Below are 13600 nucleotides of genomic sequence, written 5' to 3'. Positions count from 1 at the left end.
AAGCCTTACCTATTTCCTGAGCTGTTTCAACTTATCCTGCCTACCCTACTTTAATTCTGTTAAAGTAATTGAATACCATTCTTATAATAGTTCTCCCTCAATCTTCACTGATTTCCTTGTGTTTATAGAATAAAGTCCACTTATTTTGGCAGTCAGTTCAAGATCCACAAATTAGTCTTTACCCTTACATCCTTGTTTCCCACTGCTGCTTTAATATAAGTCTTTTATACCAGTCAGGCTGGTCTGTTCACTATTCCTGAATGTTTTTCTCCATTCTTTTGTTATTGGCACCCCCTCTACCCTCCGCAGTGTCTTTGCTACCTTTCTTTTTCTACTGTGTGCAAATTCTACCTGACCTTCAAGATGTCTTCTCTAAACATTCTAATCTTTGAACTTTTAGTAAATAAGGGTATATTATTTGGTACTTTATCACTTACTGATCTATGACTCTTTGTGGTTATTTTTGGACATTATTTAGCTTTTCAAGTGTACATGTATTTCATCTCCCTCATTCAATTGGTAATAGTTATTAAGGTAGACCAGCAGTCACAAATAAACTTTCTCCTTTGGAATCTGTTATCAGTTTTCAATGTGAACTTGGATAGTTCATGTTTTTTAGATTGTATATCTATAAAGTAAGAGGTTGAAATGAATTTCTTAAACTATTCTGTGTGTTCCACTAAAAGAAGGAAAAACATTCCTAGTTAAAATTTAAAGATAGGTAATAAATAGATACTTTTAAAATGTAAAATATATAATTTGTTACATTGTAAAAAATGCTGTGGTATAAAATAAAGTAGGGAAGGAGGGAGGATGTTGCAGTTTTAAATAAATGGACAGAGAAGCCTCATGGAGAAGGTGATGTTTGAGTAAAGATCTGAAGGGATACTGAACATGGTGACTCACACCTGTAATCCCAACACTTCAGGAGGCCAAGGCCAGAGAATCACTTGGGCCCAGGAGGTTAAGACCGGCCTAGGCGACATACTGAGACCTTGTCGTCACAGAAAATAAAATAAAATTAGCCAGATGTGGTAGCACACACCTGTGGTCCCAGGTACTAGGGAGGATGAGGTGGTAGGATCTCTTGAACCCAGGACGTTGAGTTGGCTGTGAGCCATGATCACACCATTACACTCCTGCCTAGCTGACGGAACCAGACCGTGTTAGAAAAAAAGACCTGAAGGAGATGTAGGAGCAGATACCTTGGAGAAGAACATTCTAAGCAGATGGAACAACCTGTTCAAAAGGCCCTGAGGTAGAATGTGCTTGTGTTTTTGAGAACTGACAAAGAGTTCAGAATGTATTTGCAGCATGATTAAGTGGAAGAGTAGTTGGATAAGTCAGAGAGGTCATTGAGGATGGGCTTGTTGTAGGGGTGGATAAATCTTTGAAAAAACTTTACTTTTTTGTTATACTTATCGATATTTCATATGAAATACCTCACATAGAGATATAATTCAGTTGTGATATAACCATTAAGCATCCAGGAATAGGGTAGTTTTAACTACATTTTGGGAATTTTGGCTGGGTTCAGTGGCTCACGTCTATACTCCCAGAACTTTGGGAGGCTGAGGTGGGCAGATCACTTGAGGTCAGGAGTTTGAGACCAGACTGGCCAACGTGGCAAAACCCTGTCTCTACTAAAAATACAAAAATTAGCCAGGCGTGGTCACGTGCACCTGTAATTCCAGCTACACTGGAGGCTGAGGCACAGAAATTGCTTAAACTTGGGAGGCAGAGGTTGCAGTGAGCAGAGATCCTTCCACCGCACTCCAGCCTGGGTGGTGGAGTTAGACTTTGTCTCAAAAACAAACAAAAACAAAAAACAAAACAAACAAATACTAGCTGGGACACACCTGTAGTGGTGTGTCCTGTAGTGGCACACACCTGTAGTCATAGCTACTTGGGAGGCTGAGGCAGGAGGATTGCTAGAGTCCAGGAGTCTGAGGCTGCAGTGAGATATAACTGTACCACCACACTCCAGCCTGGGTGACAGAGAGCCTCTTAAAAATTGTTTCAAATTAAGAAAAAGGAAATTTTTATATTCTACTTTGAAGAAGTATAATAACTCAAGAATACACCAAGGATGAGAGTGGTCTCATCTTAGTGGACTACCTGTATTTTGGTTCTTTTGCTTTAGGGTTTATAATTATAACTTATTTATTTATTTATTTACCATAGGTAAACTAACATGGATTTTTCCAAGCTACCCAAAATACTCGATGAAGATAAAGAAAGCACATTTGGTTATGTGCATGGGGTCTCAGGACCTGGTAAGTAATACATCATAATCTCAAAATAAGGATATCTAACTTTGATTAATGTCTTTTCAAAATATTTTACATAGAAATATACAACTTTCTGTTTACCTGCATAAATTCCGTTTGTCATTAGGAGATCTCATAGTGACTGTAAGACTTAAGTAGAATCTGTATCATAAGGGCTCATCTAGCATTGATTATCTAAATTTGATAATTATTGAGGTGCTGCTTTGTGATATCCTGTTTATAATTATGTAAATGTTCAACCAGTGTTCAGTTTTATGTGTCTTAATTTTTTGTTAAATTTGAGGTAAAAAAAACTATGAAGTATATTGCTTTTAATATGTAATATCTTGCATATAGCAGGCATTCAGTAAATGTTAATTTGCTTTGAACTTTAATAATTCAAATGCTCAGAGCATTTCTCAGTAATATTAGCTTTTGCCTTTTGCATTTATGAAACTTTTTGAATGGTTAAGTGTCTTATTAACTACCTGTGGGAAAGAAGTTTTAGTACCCAAACTTTGTGTCCATTCTGCCAAAACGTGGAGTGCTGCTTTTTAAATAATAAATCTTGCGCCAGTATTTGTTTTGTTATTGAATACTCCCTCTACAAAATGTGATTCACAGTCACAGTTTCTCTAAGTAAAGCCTGCTTAGTGATGTATTATCCTTCAAACCTCATGCTATATAGTCTTTTTCTTGTTCCAGTTACAGTAGTGGTGATGACAGTTTTTTGATGTTTATGCAAATGAAAACTGTCAGTCACTGTCCCCTTTTTTCTCCCCCAAGAACTTGGTGTTTGAGCTTGATTTCATTGGCAAGTCATTAAAAGGTTATCAGTATCTTTTGCCATGCAGAGAAATAATTGTCCTCTCAATGATCATAAGGGTCTTTAGGAAGGACAGGCTAAACCCAAGAACTTTTAGAGAAAAAGCAAAAGAACATCAAAGAGTTCAGGAAAAAATACTCTGTGAAACTGTGTAGTAAACTGCTCCTGGAAACAATTTTTAAAAAAAAATTTTTTTAGATTTTACTTTTAAGTTCTGGGATACATGTGCAGAAAGTGTAGGTTTGTTACATAGGTATACATGTGCCATGGTGGCTTGCTGCACCTATCAATCTGTTATATAGGTTTTAAGCCCCACATGCATTAGGTATTTGTCCTAATGCTCTCCCTCCCCTTGCCTCCTGCAATTTTTAATTCTTAAGTACTTAATAAGGCAATGGAACAATGGCATCCTTTTTTGGCTTATGAAATATGATTTTTAAATTTCACTATCTCTGGTATTTCAGTGCATCTTAATTCTTAAGTAATCAGTATAGAGGGAAATATTTACAGAATGAATAAGTCTTCATTGTTTTAACACAGGTTAATTAACTCATAAAACTTTAATAGTTTCCACTGAAGTATTACCTGTTATATAGTTCTAATCAGTTGTATCACAAGGCTAAATATTAAAAATTGGTTTATTCTTACACGTGTCTAAAAATATGGCAACCTTTCCTTTCCTCCCTGCTAGAAAAGTAAGTTTTGCTTACTAGACAACATGGTCCAAAATAGTAAGTTCAGTAAATGGAATTCCATTGATAATTTCTTACCCAGTGGTGGTGACTGATTGTAAATATCCTTATGGCCTATGAAAAAAATTTTGTAGATGTGCGTGTGAGTTTTTCTAGTAGAGCTATTATTAGTTTTTCAAAAGGGTCCATGTCCCAGAATAGTTTTAAGAACCACTGCTGTAAGTTGTTAGAAAGTAAAGATGTTCCTTTAGGTCTGTCTCTCAAAGGAAATGGTAACAGCATAGCAAAGTGATAATTGTGTGGCATTCCACCATACTACTAGCCAAACCATTTATTCCAATTTCTACTTTTAAAAGTTTTTTTATTGTTCCAAAGCCTTCACTCCATATATCATAGCAACTCTCAGAACATACTTGAATCCTACCAGGTAAGTTTGCCGTGCAGAACTTGAAATGTTTGAAAAGTTTTCATGTATATTATGTAAATAAATAATCTTTGGCTTATCTGTTTATATTATACACTAAAAATGTATCTATGTGAAACTACCAGTATGTTCAATAGTAGGTTTTTATTCTTCTTATGAATATATGAGAGAGGCACGATACTGGGTTTATTGGGTGTTTTAATAATTTGTGACTATTCACAGAACACTAGAGTTTTAAGTCATCAAAATAGTCTTTTGTTCTCTTCAGTGGTTACAGCCTGTGACATGGCGGGTGCAGCCATGTATGAGCTGGTGAGAGTGGGCCACAGCGAGTTGGTTGGAGAGATTATTCGATTGGAGGGTGACATGGCTACTATTCAGGTGTATGAAGAAACTTGTATCCTTTTTGGCTCAATTTCCTGCCACTTTCTATATTTCAAAATTTAAGGATTTAGGCCAGGCACAGTGCCTCACACCTGTAATCCCAGCACTTTGGGAGGCCGAGGCAGACAGATCACCTGAGGTCAGGAATTTGAGACCAGCTTGGCCATCATGGTAAAACTCCATCTCTAATAAAAATAAGAAAATTAGCTGGGCGTAGTGGCAGGCGCCTGTAATTCCAGCCACTCGGGAGACTGAGGCAGGGGAATCGCTTGAACCCCGGAGGAGGGAGGTTGCAGTGAGCCAAGATTGCACCGCTGCACTCCAGCCTGGGTGACAGAGTGAGACTCTGTCTCAGAAAAGAAAAAAAAAAGTAAGGATTTAAGCCAAAGGTAGAAGCAGCAAAGCAGCAACAACTAATGTTATTAGAAGCATGAAATGCTGGTGTTGTGAAGAGACCTAAATTATACCGGAGTACGTTAAAGAAAGAGAGAAAGGTACTATGAATTAATATTCTTATTTTAAGAAATTAGTATCTTCTGAACTTTCATTGCTCTTACTGCTTCAGTAATTCATGAACTTCAGGGGGATCAACTGAACTTTTTCTTCAGTGGGACACATACTGTGGAAGAAAGCGTAAACAGAATAACAATATTGATTTGTGAAGTTAAAATTCTCCAATTATGATTTCGGTTTAAAATAGTAAGTCCACAAATAAATTGGTCACCATAATAGCACCGAGTGACGTATTACATTTCAGTTTTATTACTAGGAAAGCTTTACTATTTGGTTATCATAATTTTGGCTTTTAAACATAGTATTTATTTTCAATTTTCTATGAAAAATAAGCATAAAGGGTTAAGCCTAGTGAAGAAGAATCACTTTTTTAGTGCTTCTATATGTGTTTTACTTTGATTCTCAAAATCCCCATTAATTATTTGAGTATTTAATCAAGATTTATTTGGTATGATGTTTTTGGCCATTCTAAAACACATGCATGCAGTTAACTAGTCTCTCTATAGTACTAGGTGCCAATTTAAAACAAAATCATCTAAAAATTTTAAATAAAAACAGAAGTTTTTGTAGCTATGAAATTGTAACTAATCAGAAATATTTTTTCTATTGTTACTTTTATCTTTTGTTTAATCTTTTACATGGCTTGAAGATTAAAATAAATGAAAATGTAAACAGTGACAACCCTCCTTGCCTTTGTTGTCTTGTATCTAGCCATTTATCAAAACACATACACACTTCCATGCACACATGCAACCACATTTATAGCTCCCTTTATTGTATATCCTTCTAGTTTAGTAATTACAGACATGAGCAAATACAAATATTTGTATTTTTCTTTCCTTTTTCTCTCTCTATATGTGTTTGTTTTTTGTTTGTTTGTTTTTTTTGAGATGGAGTCTTGCTCTGTCGCCCAGGCTGGAGTGCAGTGGCACGATCTCAGCTTACTGCAACCTCTGCCTCCCAGGTTTAACCTATTCTCTGCCTCAGCCTCCCGAGTAGCTGGGATTACAGGCGTGTGCCACCACACCCAGCTAATTTTTTGTATTTTTAGTAGAGACGGGGTTTCACCATCTTGGCCAGGCTGGTCTTGAACTCCTGACCTCGTGATCCACCCGCCTCGGCCTCCCAAGATAGCATATTATATGTACTGTTATACACCTTGCTTTTTTTCACTTAAAAGTATATGTATTCTAGAAGATAAATAGATATGTGATAAATATAGTAAAATGCTAAAGGTAGACTCTAACTGGTAGAGATTGGAAGTCCACTGTAAAATTCTTTCAACTTTGTTGTTGTTCAGAAGATTTTCATAATCAAAATTGGAAATGAAAATACATAGTTTAGAGATATTTCTAGAGGAATTCATGATAACTCTGGTTCTTTTTTTTACAGCCATATAATAATTCCATCATATAAATGTACGATTATTTACTTAATATCTTAATGATAGAAGTTTTGGTTTCTAGTCTTTGGTTGTTATAAACAGTGCTACAGTGTAAGTATAGTAAGAATTCACAGAAGTTGGATTCCTAGGTCAAGACTTACCCATTTTGAATTTTGATAAATATTGCTAAATTGCTCTCAGGAAAAGTTGTACTGATTTTACTCCTGTCAACAAATGTGTGAGAATAAAGTGGACTCATTATGCTTATTTATATGTTTTATTCTTATTTGTATGTTTTCAAAATAACTTTATTTTTAAGATTTTAGGTTTTGTCCCAGTACTAATACCCTTATCAGGGGACTGATTCCTTAGCCGTATATGTGAAGCAATGTATTAACGAGAGGGTTTTGCTTCTATTTTTAGCCCTGTGGTTTCCAAACTTTGCAGAGGCATTCTGAGAAGCTGCAGCAAACTCATGTGGTGCCAGGATATTTAAAATTTTTGAGGCAAACACAGGAATGTTAGACATATTGTCAGACACCACATGAACTAGTAGCTTGAGATAATAAACAGTTTCATTATGTTGCTGTACTATATTTTTGTCAGTGATATCATATCTTTGCAAAGCTGAGTTTTTGGCAGTTGCTAAGCTACAAAAGCAAGTATAATGTGAAAATCAAAATGGAACAGGTTTCCAATCTGATTCCAAGATTGGAAAATTATATAGTTCCCCAAGGGCATATACATTCATAAGAATTATGGATATTTAGAACTGAAATTAATATTCTTTTTTTTTCAACTTATGCATATATTTTTCTCAAATTGCTACTCAGTTGTTAGTACATATATACATATTAGGTTATTTAGACATAACTATTTAATAAATGCAAGTGTTAGATATATCTTTTGTCCTGGGACACTGAAAAAAATTACTGAAAACACTACAAATCCTGTGAACTGAGAAAGTTTGGGAACTTCTGTTTTCACTTCTTGAGTGGCATTTCCTTGTTAAACTGTGGTATTTCCTGTTAATAGTGTCTTTAAACCTTCATAATAGGTTTTCCTTAGCTGCTGTTTTTAGCTGGTGTTTCTGTTGGAGATCCTGTACTTCGCACTGGTAAACCCCTCTCTGTAGAGCTTGGTCCTGGCATTATGGGAGCCATTTTTGATGGTATTCAAAGACCTTTGTCGGATATCAGCAGTCAGACCCAAAGCATCTACATCCCCAGAGGAGTAAATGTGTCTGCTCTTAGCAGAGATATCAAATGGGACTTTACACCTTGCAAAAACCTACGGGTATGTCTGTGTAACCAAGAATTTCTGAAGTTCTTGAAAGAATATAAAATGAATGTTTAGTAAACTACATTGTACTGTTAGTCCAAGTAAAAATAGACTACAGAAGCATAGTTTAAATTTTTTCTTAACTCTACTTTGTGGGATTTTAGAACTAATGTTTTATTGATAAGTCAGGTAAATGATTTAAATTATAGCAGCAGGGGCAAGTCTACTTGACATTTATTTGAAAATTAAACAGCAAATACATTTATCCTCTAGGTTGGTAGTCATATCACTGGCGGAGACATTTATGGAATTGTCAATGAGAACTCGCTTATCAAACACAAAATCATGTTACCCCCACGAAACAGAGGAACTGTAACTTATATTGCTCCACCTGGGAATTATGATACCTCTGTAAGTATCATTTGAACTTTATCCTGCAGAGTGGCTCTATTTTTATTATTTATTTTATTTTATTTTATTTTATTTTATTTTTTTTGAGACAGAGTCTTGCTCTGTCGCCCAGGCTGGGGTGCAGTGGCCGGATCTCAGCTCACTGCAAGCTCCGCCTCCCGGGTTTAGACCATTCTCCTGCCTCAGCCTCCCGAGTAGCTGGGACTACAGGCGCCCGCCACCTCGCCCGGCTAGTTTTTTGTATTTTTTAGTAGAGACGGGGTTTCACCGTGTTAGCCAGGATGGTCTCGATCTCCTGACCTCGTGATCCGCCCGTCTCGGCCTCCCAAAGTGCTGGGATTACAGGCTTGAGCCACCGCACCCGGCCTGTGGCTCTATTTTTATATGACAGCTGCCCAGTTTTAGTGCCCTAAGTAATTAAACAATTGATATTTAATATGTAAGTTTTGAGTAACTCCTATAATTTTTGAAGGTTTTTTTGTTTGTTTTTAACTTGGATTCAGGGATAAAAAAGCAGAACATAGTATTTCTTTTTAAAGAAATGTAACAGTTTTCTACCATCTTAACTGATGCTACATTTATTTAAAGCCCTAATTGTTTAGGCATAGAATAGACTTTGATTTTAATGGTGTATTAATATTCACATAATAATTATGTAATAGGACTGGGCGCGTAGTCTCACACCTGTAATCCCTGCACTTTGAGAGGGCGAGGCGGGCAGATCACAAGGTCAGGAGATCAAGACCACCCTGACCAATATGGTGAAACCCCGTCTCTACTAAAAATACAAAAATTAGCCAGGCGTGGTGGCGGACGCCTGTAATCCCAGCTACTCAGGAGGCTGAGGCAGGAAATTCGCTTGAACCTGGGAGGCAGAGGTTGTAGTGAGCTGAGATTGCACCATTGCACTCCAACCTGGGCAACAGAGCAAGACTCTATCTAAAAAAATAATAATAATATAATTGTTATATAATTATTATTATATATTATTATGTAATTATTATTATTATATAATCATATATATTATATAAGATTATTTGAATTATCTTTTTTCTTTTTCTTTTTTTTTTGAGACAGTGTCTTGCTGTGTTGCCCAGACTGGAGTGCAGTGGTGCAATCATAGCTCACTGCAGCCTCAACCTGCTGGGCTCAAGCAATTCTATCACCTCAGCCTCCCAAGTATCTGGGACCACAGGCACATGCCACCATGCCCGGTTAATTTTTTTTTTTTTTTTTTTTTGAGATGGACTCTTGCTCTGTCACTCTGTCACCAGGCTGGAGTACAGTGGGGTGATCTCTGCTCACTGTATCCTCCGCCTCTTGGGTTCAAGCGATTCTCCTACCTCAGCTTTCCAAGTAGGTGGGATTACAGGTGTCTGCCACCACACTCGGCTAATTTTTGTTTTTTTAGTAGAGATGGGGTTTCATCATGTTGGCCAGGATGGTCTTGATCTCCTGACCTCGTGATCTGCCCACCTCAGTCTCCCAAATTGCTGAGATTACAGGCGTGAGCCACCGTGCCCAGCCTAATTTAAAAAAATTTTTTTTAGGGACAGGATCTCATTCTGTTGCCCAGGCTGGTCTTGAACTTCTGTACTCAAGTGATCCTCCTGCCTTGGCCTCCCAAAAGTGCTGGGATCACAGGCGTAAGCTGTAATCCATGCCTGGCACTGGATTAAAACTTAGACCTTTAATGTTATTTACAGTCACATAATACACATTAGGCTCGTAATCTTTATGGGTATGAAGATAACTTTATTGAAAAGACTATCATAGCATATAATTTTCTCCCAATAAAATGTGATAAGAAATAGTAATTTTTTAATCATTTCATAAGAGTAAGACTGTGCTCTATCAGTTATGGAGAACAAGAGTTAAGACACGGATTTGGGGAAATCAACTAGATTTGCACACTAGTTTGGAGACTCACTCCCAATGGAGCAACCCCCGTAAAGCAGATAATTCAAATTCGTATTTCAACAAAATTAGAGATTTCTGTAGGGCCATGGACATTGGCGCTATTTGTGAATGTTTGAAAGCATCTCAATGTTCACAAATGTTATTGTATTACTCGTTACCTTTTTGATTACATGTATCACCTTCCTAACCCCAAGGAGAATCGGGTTACTTTGATTTTGAAGGAAGAAATGTTCACAAATTTGACCATACTAAAATCGTACTGTATTTTTATAGGATGTTGTCTTGGAGCTTGAATTTGAAGGTGTAAAGGAAAAGTTCACCATGGTGCAAGTATGGCCTGTACGTCAAGTTCGACCTGTCACTGAGAAGCTGCCAGCCAATCATCCTCTGTTGACTGGCCAGAGAGTCCTTGATGCCCTTTTTCCGTAAGTTTGAGATGTGTCCCATGATTTTCCCTCAGAGTTATTATATGTGCTTATGTTTTTATTATCTTCATAGATAAAGGGTTTATGTGTTTAACACTGTAATACATTATCTAGAGTAATAATGGTGAATTAAATATTTTTCTATTGCTAGCACTTACTATAAATTCAAACCATTGAAGATTTACTTTTTTCATAGTTGCCCACAGAAAGCATTATTTCTGAAACTTTTCTGGAAAAATTAAATTTGCTGAAGAAAATCTGTACCAAAACAGTATAACTGTGTTTCTTTTTTTTTCTAGTTGAGACAGGATCTCACTCACCCACGCTAGAGTGCAGTGGCGTGATCTCAGCTCACTGCAACCTCTGCCTCCCAGGCTCAAGCAGTCCTCCTCCTGCCTCACCCTCCCGAGTAGCTGGGACCACAGGCATGCACCACCACACCTAGCTAATTTTTTGTATTTTTGGTAGAGACCAGGTTTGACTATGTTGCCTAGGCTGATCTCAAACTTCTGAGCTCAAGTCATCCACCTGCCTTGGCCTCCCAAAGTTCTAGGATTACAGGCGTGAGCCACTGCACCTGGCCACCATGTTTCTTAAGTTATCCTAGACTGGAAACCAAGACAGAAGCCCCACCCAAATAACTGGGATAACATTTGGAAGAGGGAAAGAAAATAGTACAGAATGTGCTTCTAAATGCTCTAGTGCACCCATACCTCTGCAGAAACACAGCTTTAATCTGATTTTTGGTGAAGGAAATCTCTGCAGTCATCACGTGATCCAGGGGATCAATTTAGTCCCAAACTCCATCCCAAACTGAGAAGCAAGCAACATGAATACCTAACTTTAAGTTTGATGCTGGATCTGCTTCTAGATTTAAAATTATTAAATAATTCAGATGACAGAGCAAGGGGGAAGATGCCCTATTTCATGGCAAAGAAGTAAATACTCCAATATCTATAGCTTTCAACTGATGTAAATTTTTGGCTTAAGCCTTTCTGTAACCAATTGTATAATTTTATGGTAAACTGGTTTTGTGATGTACAAAGTTCAAATGATTTAAGTATAAATTATTACCAAGCAATTTATTAGGTCACTCAGTAAACCAAAAGCATGCACAGGAATAGATTTCCCAGTATAAAGTGTGTATTTAATTTATTTGCATGTGTAACTTTTTCAAAACAAAGAATTGTGGTATAATTAAAAAAACAGTAGATTTATGTCACCATAAATTGATGATTTCTATTAAAAGTAATGGTAAAAACTGTCATTATTTTTGCACTGACTAAATAAAATCAACTGGGCTCTCTCTGCTGCCCAGCAATCTTTCTTAATTTGTTGTCTGCTCTTTCCATTTTCTACGACTGCTTAAAAAACCATAAACCATCTCCTCTCTCTCTCTCTCTCTCTCTCTCTCTCTCTCTCTCTCTCTCTCTCTCTAAGAGACAGGTTATCACTCTGTGGCCCAGGCTGGAATGTAATGCCTAGATTATAGTTCACTGTAACCTCAAACTCCAGGGCTCCAGTTATCCTCCTGTCCCAGCCTTCCGAATAGCTAGGCCATAGACATGCACCACCATGACCTTCTAATTTCTAAATTTTTTTGTGGAGAGAGGGTCTCACTCTTTTGCCCAGGCTAGTCTTGGGCTCAGGCAGTCCTCCCACCTCAGTCTCCCAAAGCATTGGGATTACAGGCATAAGCCTCTATGCCTAGCCTTATTTTATCTTATTATTTTCTTATATCTCTCTTCTCCAGTTTATGGAATATATTTCATAGTGCTTTCTATCTTGTGTTTTTGTGTTCCTTACCTACTTTATTTATTTATTTTTATTTAGTTTTATTTTTTTTGAGATGGAGTTTTTTGCTCGTCACCCAGGCTGGAGTGCAAAGGCACGATCTCAGTTCACTACAACCTCCACCTCTTAGTTCAAGCAGTTCTCCTGCCCCAACCTCCAGAGTAGCTGGGATTACAGGTGCCCACCACCACACCCGGCTAATTTTTCTTTTTCTTTCTTTTTTTTTTTTTGTATTTTTAGAAGAGACGGGGCTTTACCATGTTGGCCAGGCTGATCTCGAACTCCTGATCTCAGATGATCCACCTGCCTCGGCCCCCCAAAGTGCTGCTGGGATTACAGGCGTGAGCGACTGTGCCCAGCCCCTACTTTATTTATTAATATCTATTAGCAAGTCAAGTAATCCATACTTTGTTTTCTTTCTTTAGGTGTGTCCAGGGAGGAACTACTGCTATCCCGGGAGCCTTTGGCTGTGGAAAGACAGTGATATCACAGTCTCTATCCAAGTATTCTAACAGTGATGTAATCATCTATGTAGGATGTGGTGAAAGAGGAAATGAGATGTCTGAAGTCCTCCGGGACTTCCCAGAGGTCTGTATAAAGCTTCAAATAATATCCTAGAGAAAATACCACTAATCAATGTTCATTGACAATTAATAAAGCTTTGTGTTGGGTCTGGAGCAATGCTGTCATGCATCAAGGATCTTTAAGGAATTTTAAAATTATATTTGTAATTAATTTGTATATTCAAGAAAAGAAATTTTAATTCTTTTTGTGTGTGTGATGGAGTTTCGCTCTTTTTGCCCAGGCTGGAGTGCAGTGGCACCATCTCAGCTTACTGCAACCTCTGCCTCCCAGGTTCAAGCGATTCTCCTGCCTCAGCCTCCTGAGTAGCTGGGATTATAGGCGCACGCCACCACGCCCAGCTAATTTTGTATTTTTAGTAGAGACGGGGTTTCCACCATGTTGGCCAGGCTGGTCTTGAACTCCTGACCTCCAGTAATCGACCCACCTCAGCCTCCCAAAGTGCTGGGATTATAGGCATGAGCCACCGCTCCTGGCCAGGAATTTTAATTCCTAAGTCAAACAATTGAAAGTTTCTTTTTATGGTCTGGTGGTTTTTACTTATTGAGAGAAAGATGAAATAAAACATTTATAGATGTGAACTTTGCATATGATTTATGATCTAGATTATTATAGTAATATTTTTTTCATAAAGTATTTTATTTATGAAATTGAAATAATATCTATCTTCTTCATAGCACTGTGGAACAGGGAA

The 13600-nt window shown here is 37.5% G+C and overlaps 1 protein-coding gene across 4 annotated transcripts in view; it reads left to right on the top strand.

Moving 5' to 3' along the window:
* ATP6V1A (ATPase H+ transporting V1 subunit A) overlaps positions 1-13600 on the top strand; it is a 63181-nt gene that overhangs the window by 28790 nt on the left and 20791 nt on the right. For 2 of the 4 annotated variants that reach the window (XM_028843329.2, NM_001260658.1), the window contains 6 exon segments: positions 2185-2276; positions 4481-4609; positions 7575-7789; positions 8048-8185; positions 10379-10530; positions 12750-12912. In XM_028843329.2, coding sequence (XP_028699162.1) covers positions 2195-2276; positions 4481-4609; positions 7575-7789; positions 8048-8185; positions 10379-10530; positions 12750-12912 — 879 coding nt within the window. In that variant the 5' untranslated portion in view covers positions 2185-2194. 4 annotated transcript variants of the gene reach the window in all.

This window comes from Macaca mulatta, chromosome 2, assembly GCF_049350105.2.
Source record: "Macaca mulatta isolate MMU2019108-1 chromosome 2, T2T-MMU8v2.0, whole genome shotgun sequence".
Lineage (NCBI taxonomy): Eukaryota > Metazoa > Chordata > Mammalia > Primates > Cercopithecidae > Macaca > Macaca mulatta.
This window is presented reverse-complemented; position numbering and strand designations above follow the sequence as displayed.